General features: G+C 37.2%; 1 protein-coding gene and 1 long non-coding RNA gene across 7 annotated transcripts in view; one reads left to right on the top strand and one right to left on the bottom strand.

The window, feature by feature from the left end:
- Positions 1-16,587, bottom strand: part of LOC118350747 (uncharacterized) — a 78,939-nt gene that overhangs the window by 12,712 nt on the left and 49,640 nt on the right. The gene's annotated exons all lie outside the window — the stretch shown is intronic.
- Positions 1-16,587, top strand: part of MFSD14B (major facilitator superfamily domain containing 14B) — a 75,657-nt gene that overhangs the window by 26,251 nt on the left and 32,819 nt on the right. For 5 of the 6 annotated variants that reach the window (XR_003126883.3, XR_003126882.3, XM_049093341.1 and 2 more), the window contains exon 3: positions 14,984-15,046. The exons of the other annotated variant lie outside the window; for it this stretch is intronic. Coding sequence is in view for 3 of the 5 variants with exons in the window: in XM_049093341.1 (XP_048949298.1) it covers positions 14,984-15,046 (63 nt within the window). In the remaining 2 variants the exon portion in view is untranslated. The remainder of the gene's footprint in view (positions 1-14,983; positions 15,047-16,587) is intronic. 6 annotated transcript variants of the gene reach the window in all.

The following is a 16,587-nucleotide window of genomic DNA, read 5'->3' as shown; positions in this document are numbered from 1 at the left end:
GGTCATGATCCCAGGGTCCTGGGATCAAGCCTTGCATTCAGACTCCTTACTCTTTGGGGAGCCTGCTTGTCCCTCTCCGTACCACTCTCCCTGCTTGGGCTCACTATTTGTGTCAAATCTTTTTTTTTTTTAAGATTTATTTATTTATTTACTTATTTATTTATGATAGACACAGAAAGAGAGAGAGAGAGAGAGAGAAAGAAAGAGCGAGAGAGGCAGAGAGACACAGGAGGAGGGAAAAGCAGGCTCCATGCCAGGAGCCCGACGTGGGACTCGATCCCGGGACTCCAGGATCACGCCCCGGGCCAAAGGCAGGCACTAAACCACTGAGCCACCCAGGGATCCCCTGTGTCAAATAAATCTTAAAAAAAAAAATTGGAGGCTCTAAATGCTAGGATAAATGAGGCAGAAGAGACCATTAGTGATATGGAAGACAAAATGATAGAGAATAAAGAAGCTGAGAAAAAGATAAACAACTACTGGATCACCAGGGGAGAATTTGAGAGATAAGTGATGTTATAAAGTTTAAAAAAATTTGCATAATTGAGATCCCAAAAGAAGAGGGAAGGGGTGAGGGCCCAAAGGTATATTGGAGCAAATTATAGCTGAGAACGTCCCTAATCTGGGGGAGGAAACAGGCATCCCAAGTCCGGGAGGCCCAGAGAATCCCCCCTCAAAATCCATAAAAATAAGTCAATATCCCAGCGTATAATAATAGTGAAACTTGCAAAACTCAGAGACAAAGAGAAAGTCCTGAAAGCAGCTCAAGACGAGATCCGTAACCTACAAGAATAGAAACATTACATTGACAGCAGATCTATCCACAGAAACCAGAAAGGACAGGCATGATATATTCCAGGTGCTAAATGAGAAAATATGCAGCCAAGAATACTTTATCCAGCAAGGATGTCATTCAGATTGGAAAGAGATAAAGAGCTTCCAGGACGAACAGAAACTAAAAGAATTTGTCATCACAAAACCAGCCCTGCAAGAAATATTAAAATATAAAATATATTAAAAATAAAAATAAATAAAAATTAAAATATAAAATATAAAAATATTAAAACATAAACCAGAAAGGAATAAAGATAGTCTACAGAAACAAGGATTTTGACAGGTAATACAATGGCACTAAATTCATACCTTTTCGTAGTTACTCTGAATGTAAATGGGCTAAATGCCCTAATCAAAAGACATAGGGTATCAGATTGGTTAGAAAGCAAGACCCATCAATATGCTGTCTACAAGGGACTCATTTTATTTATTTTTTTATAAATTTATTTTTTATCGGTGTTCTTTTTTTTTTTTTAATTTTTATTTATTTATGATAGTCACAGAGAGAGAAGGAGAGAGAGGCAGAGACAGGCAGAGGGAGAAGCAGGCTCCATGCACCGGGAGCCCGACATGGGATTCGATCCCGGGTCTCCAGGATCACGCCCTGGGCCAAAGGCAGGCGCCAAACCGCTGCGCCACCCAGGGATCCCTTTTATTGGTGTTCAATTTGCCAACATATAGAATAACACCCAGTGCTCATCCCATCAAGTGCCCCCCCTCGGTGCCCGTCACCCAGTCACACCCACCCCCTGCCCACCTCCCTTTCCATTACCCCTAGTTCCTTTCCCAGAGTAAGGAGTCTCTCATGTTCTGTCTCCCTTTCTGATATTCCCCACTCATTTTTTCTCCTTTCCCTTTTATTCCTTTTCACTATTTTTTATATTCCCCAAATGAATGAGACCATATAATGTTTGTCCTTCTCCTATTGACTTATTTCACTCAGCATAATACCCTCCAGTTCCATCCACGTCGAAGCAAATGGTGGATATTTGTCGTTTCTATTACTCAGCCATTAGAAAAGGGACTCATTTTAGACCTAAAGATACTTGCGGATTGAAAGTGAAAGGGTGGAAATTTTTTTTTTTTAAGATTTTATTTATTCATTCATGACAGAGAGAGAGGCAGAGACACAGGCAGAGGGACAAGCAGGCTCCAGGCAGGGAGCCCGATGTGGGACTCGATCCCCGGACTCCAGGATCGTGCCCTGGGTGGAAGGCAAGCACTAAACCCCTGAGCCACCCAGGGATCCCATGGAAATCTATTTATCATCCTAATGGACATCAAAAGAAATTAGATTTTAATTATTTTTTAAGATTTTATTTTTATTTATTCATGAGCGAAACGGAGAGAGAGGCAACATAGGCAGTGGGAGAAGCAAGCTCCCTATGGGGAGCCCAATGGGAGACTCATTCGCAGGACCCTGGGATCACGACCTGAGCTGAAGGCAGATGCTCAACCACTGAACCTCCCAGACGTCCCAAAATAAATTAGATTTTAAACCAAAGACTATAATAAGACATGAGGAAGAACACTAAATCATAACTAAAGGGTCTATCCAACAAGAAGATTTAGCAATTGTAATATTTATGCCCCTAACATGGGAGCAGCCAATTATATAAACCAATTAAGAACAAAATTAAAGAAAACACATTGATAATAATACATTAATAGTAGGGGACTTTAACACCTTATTCTTGACAATGGACAGATCATCTAAGCAGAAGATAAACGAGGAAAAAAAGGGCTTTGAATGACCCACTGGACCAGATGGACTTCAAATGCATTCAGAGCATTCCATACAAAAGCAACAGAATACACATTCTTCTCAAGTGCACATGCAACATTCTCCAGAATAGAAGATTCTGGATCATTCCCTGAATATTTTTGGACCACAATACTTTGAAACTGGAACTCAGTCACAAGAGGAAATTTGGAAAGAACTCAAATACTTGAAGGTTATATAGAGTGTCCTACTAAACAGTGGGTCAATCAGGAAATTAAAGAAGAATTTTAGAAATTCATGGAATCAAATGAAACACAGCTGTTCACAACCTTTGGGATGCAGCAAAGGCTGCCCTAAGTAGGGAAGTATATAACAATACGCTTGTTTCTCAAAAAACAAGAAGATCTCAAATACACAATCTAACATTACACCTAAAAGAGCTAAAGAACAGCAAGTAAAGCCTAAACCCAGTAGGAGAAGAGAATTAATAAAAGATTAGAGCAGAATTCAATGAAACAGAAACCAAAAGAACACTAGAACAGATCAACGAAACTAGGAGCTGGTTGCTTACAAGAATTAGTGAGATTGACAAACCCCTGGCCAGACTTAGAAAAAGGAAAGAGAAAGAACCCAGATAAACTAAATCATGAATGAAAGAGGAGAGATCACAACCAACACCAAAGAAATACAAATAATTATAAGAACATATTATGAGCAACTATATGCCAACAAATTAGGCAACCTGGAAGAAATGGATGCATCCCTAGAAGTGTATAAGGTGCCCAAACTGAAGTAGTGTAAAATTTACTTTTTCTTAGTCCTTTACTCTGTGTAATTTGTTGCCTGTCTCATGTCCTATATTACAATTTTAGTTTATTAAGTACCATGAGAAAGTTCTCAAACCCTAAGACACTAAAGTAGATTTGTAAAGTTGACCTCACTCATTGGCCTTCTGCGAGTAGTAGCTTATGCATAAAAATTACTCTCCATCCCTGCCTTACATTCTACCCTCTATTCAAAAACGTGCATCCTCTTAGAGGGCCTGATCTCATTTTACTGTAAATAAAGCTATCTGATTAATATAAACATCTTTAGATATGTTTAAATAGCACTTATTTCAATAAAGATATACTTAATACTGGTCCTATGAGTGGAAAATCTTATTCTTGGAATTTGCAGATTTTCTTTTGCAAGCTGACCTTCCTCAAATCTTGCTAGAGATTCAAGGATACAGTATACTCCAATACACCATTCTCTTCATACAGTGATCTAATAAAGAATGTTCTTTTTCCCGCCACATTCAGTATTCTTGTCCTTGTTTTGAGAGTATGTGCTCATTTATTCAAAAAAACCCATATTCCATCTTATCTGCCCCTTATTTCCTCTGCAGTCTAGCCTTTTCTGCTTCCTTCACTTAATCCTTTCCTTTTGGGACTTGAGATAAAATGAGTTAGGACTGTTTTTGCCATTTGGAGCATAATATATGTAAGTACTTTGCTCTCTACATGAAAAGGAAGTAAAGTTCTAACTATAGTCACACGGAGGCTTGTCTTGGCTTCTGGAATCAAAATGTTCAGGCTCATCTTATGATTTTGATAGTTTTCTAGTGGTTTTTGACCAAGTACCCAGAATTTACCCTCTTGTGGGTAAATTTACCTTTTATTGTTAAGATGAGATAAGTAGCATTCACTAAGAGTATCTATAATATATGATCATAGTTTTTTAAATCTTTGCTTTCTCTTGCACAGCTCACTGTTATGATATAATGGGCCTTAATTAAGCAGATGTACTGACTTTTGCTTGGCATTTATTTTTGTTCTATTACTGTGCGTCATATGTATTAGTTGTATGTTGTAGTCTGTAGCATACTTTTATACCAGTAAACTTCTGAATGCTTAAATAAAGACAGTGCTGATTTCCAAACTTTCCTACAATTTTAAGAAGAGTTAACATATAAATATAACAGACAGTGGGTCTCCCTATCGTAATATTTATTATATAATACATTCTAATTTTTTTTTACATTCTAATTTTTTAAATAGATTTTTCAGTACTTTTAATATATTATTATATTGCCTTATGGCATCCATTTTATCTGATAGGAAGTTAGCTAATAATAAGTATCTTTGTTCCCCTTTATGTCAGGGGTCTATAAACTATGGCCCATGTACCTTATCTGGCCTACTGCCTGAGTTTGTGTGGTCTGTGCACTAAGGAATGCTTTTTACATTTTTAAATGGTTGGAAACAACCAAAAGAAGATATTTAATATGAAATTCAGGTGGAAGTATCCATAAATAAAAAATTGTTGGACCACAACAGTGTCTGTTGAATGTGGTTGCTTTTGTGTTACAATGGCTGAGTTGAGTTGCAACACAAACCATGTACCCTAAAATATTTACTATGTACTCTATGTCCCTTTACAGATAATTTGTCAGTCTCTAATATATGTGGTGAATTCATTTTCCTTTTTTTCTGCTTAGAGATGTTCTCTTTGTCTTTCAACAGTTTATTCATTAATGTGTCTGAGTGTGGATCTCTTTGTGTTCCTTTTACTTGGGGTTTATTTAGCTTCTGGGGTTTGTTAATTCACTTTTTTTCTTTTTTAAATCAAATTTGGGAAGTTTTGTTACCTCCTCTGTCATTTTGCTTTGTGACAATGGAGCCTGCTTCTCTTCCCTCTGCCTATATCTCTGCCTCTCTTTCTGTGTGTCTCATGAATAAATAAATAAAATCTTAAAAAAAAAAAAAAAGATTTTATTTAGTCATGAGAGACACACCAAGAGAGAGGCAGAGACCTAGACAGAGAGAGAAGCAGGTCCCCACAAGGAACTTGATGTGGGGCTCGATCTCGGGACTCCAGGATCATGCCCTGGGCTGAAGGCGGACGCTCAACCACTGAGCCACCCAGGCATCCCCTAAAATTGCAGGGTTTTATTCAACTTCAGTATATAATTACTGCCAAAATTTTTCTAGAGTGATTTAACCCTGCAACTAGCCAGGCTCTAGCTTAGGCAGGTCAGTTTCTTCTTTTTTTTTTTTTGCCTTAAGGTTAGGTTAGTACTTTCTTAAAATCTTGTTTAAGAAACTTTATTTTTTCAAAGGTTTATTGGTTTCTTTTTCACACATCAATCTGCCATCCATCTAGAAAAAAAATCATTGTGTTTTGTAGAGGTCAAGATTCCTTTTGATTGCATATGAATAATGCACAGTTGAACCAGCCTAATTTATTGGGGAAAAAAATTTCTTTTCCCCATTGTATGTGTCAACTTAATCATAAATCAGGCAACCACATACATATGGATTTGTTTCTAAGTTTTGTATTCTATTCATGTATATGCCCTGTGTCAATACCATGCTGTGTTGATTTCTGTAGCGGTATCTTGTATAACTGCTCTGGCTTGGTTCTTCCTCCTCAAGATTGGCTATTTTATACCTTTTATCTATCTATATGCATTTTATTATCGGCTCTTCAATATTCACAGTGTTGATAGGAAATTTGTCATTACATTGACAATAGATTAATTGGAGGAGAATTGATATCTTTACAGTATTGAGTCTTTTATGTGGTATATCTTCTTTATATCTAGTCTCTAAAATTTATCTGAATAATATTTTATATTTCTCACTGCATAGATTTTTCACTAGTTTTACTCCAAGATATTTAATGTTTTTTGATATAATAGTATAGTTGTAAAGGTTAAAAAAAATTTTTTTTTTTAATGTCTCTGCTGAAGAACTCTGCCCTCCATGTTTCCCTATATACACCTTTGCCCTTTTTTGGAAACAAGGTTTTCCCAGGAATCCGTTCAGATCCAGTGTCTGAGTCATATCCTCTGCTTTCAAGCAGGGAATTTGGTCCAGTCCTGGAGACTGTAGGTTAGGTTTGGCCACAGGGCCCTTTGCAATTTGGTTTCAGAGCTGTTTGGGTATCACCAGGCCTAGGGCATCTGCAGGGGTCCAGCAGAGGATGTTATAAGCTAAGTGAGAGGTTTGGGAAGGGAGCTGGCCTCCTGTCTCCGGCCAGAGAAAATAAAGTATCTCCTTCCCAGATGGTTGCCATTCCCATTGGAAATGTGGACTTTGGCTCTGCTTGTAGTCCACCATCTCACTGCTGCTTTTCTAACTGTGTCTCAGTTCACACTCCAGGGCCGTGAGGCTGTTACTGACATAACTAGGGTACCAAGACAGGTGGCAAGTTCCCAGTCAGTCCCTGAACGCTTGGTGCTTAGCCGGCTAGGACATTCATGGAGAAGGGTAAAGGTTTAATTTTCTGTCATGCTGGTACTTGAAACCATTTATTTTTGTATTTTGACCTTGTATCTGGTGATTGTCTAAATTCACTTATTAATCCTAAGTGTTTATCTGCAGATTTTTACATACACATTCATATATTTTGTGAATAATGATAGTTTTTTAACTCCTTCCAGTCCTTTTTCTTTTTCTTATTGCATTGCTGTGACATCAAGTACTATGTTGAATAGAAGCAATTGTAGTGGGCATCCTTATCTCAGAGATGATCTCTGGTGGTAGAAAGCGATCTAAAATTTACCACTAAGTGTATTATTTGCTGTAGATTTGTTTTTGTAGATATTCTTTATCAGAGAAAGGAAGTTCCCTTCTATTACTGTTTTGCTTACAGTTGTTATCCTAAATAGGTGTTAAATTTTATCAAATGAATTTTCTGCATATAATCAGATAACAACTAGATTTTTCCTTTATTTGAGTAATGTGGTCAGTTATTGATTTTTGAAAATTAGGCTACCCTTCCATAAATCCCACTCACTTAGTTTTGATATTTATTTTTATAACTAGAAGCTTGTACTTTTGATCCCCTTCACCCATTTTACCCTCCATCCCCTGCGTTTGGCAACCACCAATCTGTTCTTTATCTGTGAGCTTGTTGTGTTTTGTTTTGTTTTGTTTGCTTCCACATATATATGAGATAATATGATACTAGTCTTTCTCTGCCTATTTCTCTTAGCAAAACATCCTCAGGGTCCATTGGTGTCTCAAGTGGCAGAATTTCCTTCCTTTTTTAAGATTTTATTTATTTATTTATTTATTTATTTATTTATTTATTTATTTATTCATTCATTCATTCATTCATTCATTCATTCATTTATTTATTTAATATTTATGAGAGACACAGAGAGAGGCAGAGACACAGGCAGAGGGAGAAGCAGGCTCCATGCGGGAAGCCTGACACAAGACTCAATCCTAGGATCCTGGGATTATGACCTGAGCCAAAGGCAGATGCTCAACCACTGACCAGGTGTCCCTTTCCTTCCTTTTTTATAGTTGAATAATATTCCCGTGTGTGTGTGTGTGTGTGTGTGTGTGTGTGTGTGTCACAATTTGCTTTATTTTTATTTTGTATTTTTACAAAGTATGGTATTAGTTTCAGGTGTACATGGTGATTTGACAGGTGTTTTTTATTTTTTTTTTTTATTTTTTATTTTTTTTTTTGACAGGTGTTTTTTAAAAAGATTTTATTTGTTTATTCATGAGAGACAGAGAGGCAGAAACACAGGCAAAGGGAGAAACAGGCTCCATGCAGGGAGCCTGATCAGCACTCGATCCTGGGACTCCAGGATCACTCCCTGAGCCGAAGGCAGGTGCTCAACCACAGAGCCACCCAGGCATCCCATCTATTTTTAATTCTTGAGGAACCTCCATACTGTTTTCCATAGTGGCTGCACCAATTTATATTCCCACCAACCGTATGTGAGGATTCCCTTTTTGTCCACATCCTCGCCAACACCTGTTATTTCCTAGCCATTGATAACTAGCCATTCTTATTGGTGTGAAATGGTATCTTATTGTGGTTTTGATTTGCATTTCCCTGATAATTAGTTAGGTTGAGCATCTTTTCTTGTGTCCATTGGGGCCATCTATAAGTCTTTAGAAAAACGTCTCTTCAGGTCCTCTGCCCATTTTAATTGGATTATTTGTAGTGGTTTTTGTTTTGTTTTGTTTTGTTTTTTGGTATTGGTTTGTGCAAGTTCCTTAAATATTTGGGGTATTAGCCCCAATTTGGGTTTGCAAATGTCTTCTCCCATTCAGTAAGTTGTCATTTGTTGTGGTTTCCTTCACTACTGTGCAAAAGATTTTTATTTTGGTGTAGTCCTAACAGTTTAAGAATTATCAATTCCAATCTTCTCAGAGGAGTTACTTTTGGTTTTTGTTGATTTTCATTATTAAATGTTTGGATTTCATTTTACTGATGTCTTTTTTTATTACCTTTTTTCGTTACTTCTTTGGATTTGCTGTTCTTTCTGTTATTTAAAAAAAATTGTTTTTAAAGATTTTATTTATTCATGAGAGACAGAGAGGAAGAGAGGCAGAGACACAGGCAGAGGGAGAAGCAGGCTCCTTGCAGGGAGCCTGATGTGGGACTCTCCCGGGTCCCCAGGATCATGCCCTGGGTGAAGGCAGAGCTAAACCGCTGAGCCACCCGGGCTGCCCTCTCTCACTTCTTTATATTGAAGGTTAGAACATTGTTTTCAAAAACAAAAACAAAAACAACATTGTTTTCAGCCCTTTGTTGGTTTTCCGTTTTATGTATTTTCAAACCTAAAGTTGGTCTTTAAGCACTCATGAGTTTGATGTGTTGTATTGATACAACCATTCAGCTTATTCTGTTTTCTTTTTTTTTTTTTTTTTTATTTTTTTTTTTATTTTTTTTTTTTAAATTTTTTTTTTTTAATTTTTATTTATTTATGATAGTCCCAGAGAGAGAGAGAGAGAGGCAGAGACACAGGCAGAGGGAGAAGCAGGCTCCATGCACCGGGAGCCCGATGTGGGACTCGATCCCGGGTCTCCAGGATCGCGCCCTGGGCCAAAGGCAGGCGCCAAACCGCTGCGCCACCCAGGGATCCCAGCTTATTCTGTTTTCTAATATTTCTTGTGATTTCTTCTTTGACTCATGGATTGTTCTAAGTGTATTAATTTCTAAACATTTGGGGCCTTCTCTAGATTGTATTATCAGAGAACATGAATTATTTCAGTTCTTTGAAATTTGTTGAAGCTTGTTTTGTATCCTCGTATATGGTTGATTCTTATAAATTTTCTATATGACCTGAAAAGAACAAGTATTCCCCAGAGTAGTATTCTCTTTATGGTAAGTATGTTAAATTTGTTAATTATGTTCGATATATTTTTTTATACCCACTGCTGTCTTTTGTCTGCCTATTCTGACATCTTTTGAGTTACATTTCTCTTCTACTTTTTTATATATTATGCAGCTAATTTCTGTATTTTGTTTTTTAAAGATTTTATTTATTTATTCATGAGAGACACAGGCAGAGGGAGAAGCAGGCTCCATGCAGAGAGCCTGACGTGGGACTCAATCCCTGGTCCCCAGGATCAGGCCCCGGGCTGAAGGTGGCAGCGCTAAACCACGGAGCCATCTGGGCTGCCCAATTTTTTAAAACACTATAGTACATTGTAATACTATGTATTTATCCATTCTGACATTCTTTCTTATTATGTATTTTATTTCTATGCTTTCTCTTGTAATCAGTTCTTGAAGACTTTGATCAGTTCTTGACAACTTTTTTTTAACTGGTTTTGCTTATTTTGGTGTAGGTCCCTGTGTAGCACATTATTTTCAATGTGCGTAGCATTTTCTTGAATGTCTTGGAGGACACTTATACTTATTTTAAACCTTTCAGTGATTTTCACATTTGTTGTTGAATTTTATACATGTTTATATATACAAATGAGGGGTTAGATCAGAGATTATGAAAACAAATGTCTTCTGGGGCTAGGCAAGTAATGTAAATGTCAGAAGTGGGGTAGGAATGTTACAGTTAGAATATATGCTCCTTCAACTGCAGCAGCCACTCTGCTTACTCAGCTAATCAGTGATGTGGTAATTCAAGCCCTATGTTCTGAAATCTTCTTTCTGTGACACGCTAGAAAATCATATGGTGTATGAATTTTCCTGAAATTTACACGCTGACAACTATCTCACTTGAAAAAAAAAAACAAATACAAATAGAAAAGATCAGCTTGCCAATTTGCCACCTGTGCCGTAGGCACCTCTGGTCTCTGGTAGTTGGATTATTGTTCTCCAGCCCAGATGGAAAGTTCTATTCCTCAGAATTGAACACGAGTGTTTCTTGTAGGAGCTCTTGATTTATGACAGTGTGGTTGTTCAGAGAGCCCTCTATACTGATGAAGTAGTTTATTGTAGGACTATAGATATAAGGGATCTGGGGCACTATCATTTTTTTAATCCATTTGGTTCTACAGGGATCCCATTTAGAAGTCCCAGTTCAGAGAATTATGCATTTTGATTCTTGTGTTGGGCACAGATACAGAAGTCAGCAGCTTTGAGAGCAAGATACCAGGAGCTCATTTTATAACCTTATTTTTTTTAAAAAAAAGATTTTATTTATTTATTTGATAGAGCGTACAAATAGGCAGAATAGCGGGAAGAGGGGAAAGAAAGAAGGGAGCCCAATGACACTGGGCTCTATCCCAGGACCCTGAGATCATGACCTGAGTATAAAGCAGAAGCTCAACCAACTGAGTCACCCAAGCACCCCTCATTTTATAACCTTTTAATAACCTGTTCAACTGTAGATGTTTTTCCTCCTCTGGTTCTGGGCTGTTTGCTTTCCTGGACTCTGGAAAATTACGTTTTCAAAGATTTTTCCTTTCACATTTTTACATGTTATTGTTGCTTCAACTTTCACATGTTACCCTAGCTTTCAGGAATACTGTAAATTTAGTGTCCTGTTGGTAAAATTTTAGGTAGAAGTGCAGAAAACCAGCTGTGTATGTGATGTGTATTTATGTACATTATGTATATGTTGTGATGTACATGCAGTTATTTATTAGCTTCATTGTACCAGAAGTCCGCTCAACTCTAAACTTTCAGTCCCTAGGAAACACCATTATAGGGGTGCCTAGGTGGCTCAGTTAAGCATTTGCTTTTGGCTCAGTCATGATCTCAGGGTCCTGGGATCAAACCCTGCATCAGGCTCCCTGCTTTGTGGGGAGCCTGCTTCTCCCTCTCCTGCTGCTCCCCCTACTTGTGCTCTCTCACTCTCTCTGTCAAATAAATAAAACCTTCAAAAAAAAGAAAAGGAAATACCATTATATTTAATGCTTACGATAGTCCTTCTGAAGAATAAAGGCAATATCTTCCTTAAGTTTTATTTTCTATAGGAAAATGTTAAAAATAAAAGCTTTGATTTTTATCAGAGATGTTTAATATACTTTTTATCATTAGGTTTAATTTATTATGGTAACAGTTACTGTTCTTTGCAGTTAGATTATTTGTATAATATATTTAATTTTTTGAATTTATCAAAATGAGTAGAATAGTGCTGTTTTCGTTATGCTGCTTTATTTTATGAAGGTTTAGCTTTTTTTTTTACTGTCTTATTTTGTTTTACTTATTTATCCAATAAAATTTAACTGCTTTCTTTTTTCCCCACTCTACCCTGCATTAGGAAAAAGTAGAAGAGTTTTGAAAAGCACATATCGAAGATTTTTAGAGGAACTTCCTGCATCATGGCACTATTGCCCAGAAATGTTCCCTCATATAGCCAGACATCCCATTAGATCTCTCTAGTGTAATGTACAGCCCAATAAATGCATACTCCATTGTTCAATCATGGATATAGTTTTGCCAGATTTAAGTGGTTTTCTCTTGTTGGTGGATTGTATCATTTGCACAAGTGAATGCATGTGTGGGTTGTTTTGAGTATAGAGTTGTTTTAGGGGGAGGTCAGAGGACAGAGCCGGAGGCAGTGGAGGATGGGCAGTTGTGTCCCTTTGACAGCATGCACGCAGCCCTGGAGTTGGTGTAGTATTTACTGGCACTTCTCCACCTTCTGTTTCCTCCTGGCAGGAACTGTGAGAAAGCTTATGAGCAAGGGGAGTCTCAGAAATGTCTGTAGGTTCTCAGCGTCAGTTTGACAGAGACAGAATATAGAAGGGGAGAAGAGAGGGTTGTGAGACAGTGGATACATCCTACACCTAGTGGCATACCCAGGGTCAGAGAAACATTTTTAAAGATATACTAACTTTCTTGTGTTTTGCTGTTTGACCATATTTTTGTGATGCATGTAACAAATGAAACTACTTCTGATATTGATTTGCATTCTGTTTTCTTTAGAGAACATTTTTGTATTTTGTGCCCTATGAAATCTGTTATTTTTGAGGTTCTTCTGAGAACTTCAATGATTTTTAACTTGAGATATTTGCTGTCCTTTATTTACTTTCCTGTCTTTCCAGTACAAATAGGTAGAATTCAAATGTCACTAGCTGAGATAACAAACCTTTTCTAAACCTTAAAAATAATCTTGTTAGGGGAAAGGTTGGAAATAATTTCTTCGAATGCATTTTACTTTCATAGCATTCCATGCAAACTTACTGAAGTCTCTAATGTCAGTATCTTCACCCTCATCCAGGACAGCAGTGTCAGCAGGAATGAGGTAAAGGAATGTAAACACTTGGTGTTTATTTACCTTGTTTATTCCAATGTCATTACATCTTCTAATTCCACACAATTAAAAATAAAACCTGCAAGACACATCATTTTGTCGTGTGCATCACTGTTTATTTATATTCACCATTTTCTTTGCTGTTTATTTCATCTTGCATCTCACATCTTGCATCTAGATTATTTTCCTTCTTCTGGAAGTGAAGGAAACATATATATATATCTCATTAGGTGGAGTGCGTAAGTTAGATTACTGTAAGTTAGGAAACTAGTTTTTGCTAGGTTGAAAATTGTATTAAAGAACATTTTAACTGGGTATAGAATTGTAGGTTGGCATTTGTTGTCTTTTCCTCATTATGTTGAGGATAGGATAGCATGCTTCTTGTCTGGGCTCCATTGTTAGTGGAGTTACAAAGCCATCTTTTTTTTTTTTTTAAGATTTTATTTATTTATTCATGAGAGACAGAGAGAGAGGCAGAGACACAGGCAGAGGGAGAAGCAGGATCCATGCAGGGAGCCCGATGTGGGACTCGATCCTAGGACCCCAGGATCAGGCCCTGGGCTGAAGGTGGCACTAAACTGCTGAGCCATCTGGGCTGCCCAACAAAGCTATCTTTCTAGGCAGTCTGTCTGTATTTTTCTTGCAGTTTTTAAGTTTTTTGTTTTGTTTTCTGATTGTGAGTTTGGATTTCTTTTTATATTACTTAGGATTTATTACGCTACTTTAATCTCTGCACTAATGTCTGTCATTGGTTCTAGTACATCTTCAGCCATTGGCTCCTGAAATGTGTCTGCCTCATTCTCATTACAAGACAAATTTAATTGAAGTTGTGTCAGATTTCCTTACAGGATCCTCTGGGGCTTTTGCTTTCTCTTTTATTTTTTGTCTTTTTGTCTCCATGCTGCATTCTGGATGGTCTTTTGACCTACTTTTGGGTTCAGAAATTCTCTTAGCCATGTCTACTCTTGTTAAACATCTCCATTGAGTTCTGAACTTAAGTCAATACATTTTTTTCTATTTTGGAATTTTTTTCTTTTTAAAATCTCTGGACTTTCTTATTTCTTACAGCTTCTAGTTCAAAAATTTCAAGCTTATTTTCTGTATCTTAGACTATAGTAAGTATATTCTTCATAAAAAAAAAAAAAGGATTTTGTTTGAGAGAGAGAGAGAGCACACCAGTGAGGGCAGGGGCAAGCAGACTCCCTGCTGAGTGAGGAGTCCAGCATGGGGCTCAATCCCAGGACCCTGAGATCATGACCTGAGCTGAAGTCAGACCCTTAACCAACTAAGCTGCCTAGGTGCCCCAAGCATATTCTTTTTAAAGTCTGTTAAGTAATTCCAGAATGTGAAGTCATTGAAAGTCTGTTTCTATTATAATATATATATTTTTTGTTGCTGTTTCTTGCTCATGAGGTCATATTTCCTTTTGTATCTCATTACCTTTGATTATGTCCTGGTCATTATATTTGAGAAAAAAAAATATGGTTGATTTGAGGCCTAGATGATGCTTTTTCAGGATTGATTTTAGATTTTTTTTTCTGCTAGATACCAGAAGTACTACCAGTCCAGAATCACTGTGATCTAAATTTAAGGCTTGAGGCTTCCTAGACTACCTAGGTCATATGAAGCTAGGCTGCAGGTTCATACTTGAGTTTATATAACCTTTTGTGGTACCTGCTTATAATTAGTGGTGGTGAAGAGTATATCCAATTAATTTATATTTGCTGCAAATGCTTTTGTAAGAAAGGCATCAGAGTGCTCGAGTGTAGATTCTTGCCTTATTTAGATTTCTACCTCATTTTTTATGTTTTCATACTTATAGGATATTTTTCATACTTCACTGATACTTAAAATGTTTTCATTCCAGGGTTCATCTTATTTACCTAATCTAACATTAATAGAGGCAAAAATCTTTCCCTTTAATTTGTTTTTGAATTCTCTTGATGTTTGTTTGCTTTTTGTAGGTTCTACATGAAACATTTCCTCAACACACATTCCTCATGAATGGTCTCATTCAAGGTGTGAAGGTAAGAACAGTTTTTGTGTGGTTCACAAGGAACCAAAGGCAGGAATCCTTAGTAGTTTAACTCTGGAAGTTTAACTGGGATGTAGGGAAAGAATCATTATTTGTTCTGGAGACCTAAATCTAAACTTTTAACTGGATTATCAATGTCAAAATTAACTATATCCCAAGTCCATAAGGCATAGAAAGGTTTACTGGTAAAAGCAGTACTTCATTTTTATTGACATATACATAGCAGTTTATAAAGAGTTTAATTATGTGAGCTTTTAATTGCCCTGCCTATCATGTTCTTATCTGCTTTTGAAATTGACTTTGATATTGAGGAAGAAGGCAGCATCAAGATTTAATTGGCTGAATAATAGTCTTGTCAAAGCTGGTGTGTGTTCTAGTCACAACTAAGTTTACAACCATGTAATTAATTAGCCTTCATTCACTGTTTAAATTTTAATATGACATTATCAGAAAAGCTTATAAATAAGAGGTTAAAATAGAATGTTATATTCCAGTCCCACTTTATATAGTATATTATACAGGAATAGTGTCGGATGTGTCCCTCCCAACTTAGATAGTATTGATCTGTGAGCTCTGGAGTACACTTAAAGTTATGCCCTAATAATTGGCTGAATTCACAGCCTTGAGCAGCATTACTTGTAATGAGTGCTATTTATTCTTTTCCTATTTTCAAAAATAATTTGAGAATGTTTACAATAACGGCTTTTTATTTTATTTTTTTTAATTTAAAAAAAAATTTTTTTATTTATTTATGATAGAGAGAGAGAGAGAGGCAGAGACACAGGCAGAGGGAGAATCAGGCTCCATGCACCGGGAGCCCAATGTGGGATTCGATCCCGGGTCTTCAGGATCGCGCGCCCCGGGCCAAAGGCTGGCGCCAAACCGCTGCGCCACCCAGGAATCCCTGGGTTTTTATTTTTTTAAGATTTATTAATTTCAGAGAGCAAGCATGAGCTGGAGGGAGGGGCAGAAGGAGGGAGAGAATCTTCAGCAGACTCCCAGCTGAGCCCAGCTAGGAGCTCGATATGACTACCCAGAGATCATGACCTCAGCTGAAATCAAGAGTTGGACATTTAATGAACTGAGCCACGTGGGTGCCGCTAAAATGGCTTTTTATTCTTTTTTTTAAGATTTTATTTATTTATTCATGAGAGACACAGAGAGAAAGAGAGGCAGAGACACAGGCAGAGGGAGAAGCAGGCTTGATGCAGGGAGCCTGACGTGGGACTCGATTCTGGGTCTCCAGGGTCACACCCTGGGCTGAAGGCAAGCGCTAAACCGCTGAGCCACCCAGGGATCCGCTTGAGATTTCTCTTCCTCTCCCCTTGCATGCATGCGCTCATGCACTCTCTAAATAAAAATCTTATAAAAAGATAAAAGATCTAACAAAGTGATTATGCAGATAAAATGAGCTAGTATATGTAAAGCTGTTAGCACAATACCTTCATGAGCCAAGTAAAATGTTGCAAAGAGAAATATGTAAAAAACAAAAACTATTAGAAGAAAATTTTGGTGACCATTTTCTTACCAGTT

Source organism: Canis lupus, chromosome 1, assembly GCF_003254725.2.
Source record: "Canis lupus dingo isolate Sandy chromosome 1, ASM325472v2, whole genome shotgun sequence".
NCBI classification, from domain to species: domain Eukaryota; kingdom Metazoa; phylum Chordata; class Mammalia; order Carnivora; family Canidae; genus Canis; species Canis lupus.
Note: the sequence above shows the minus strand (reverse complement) of the source record. Positions and strands in the feature narration are given on the sequence as shown.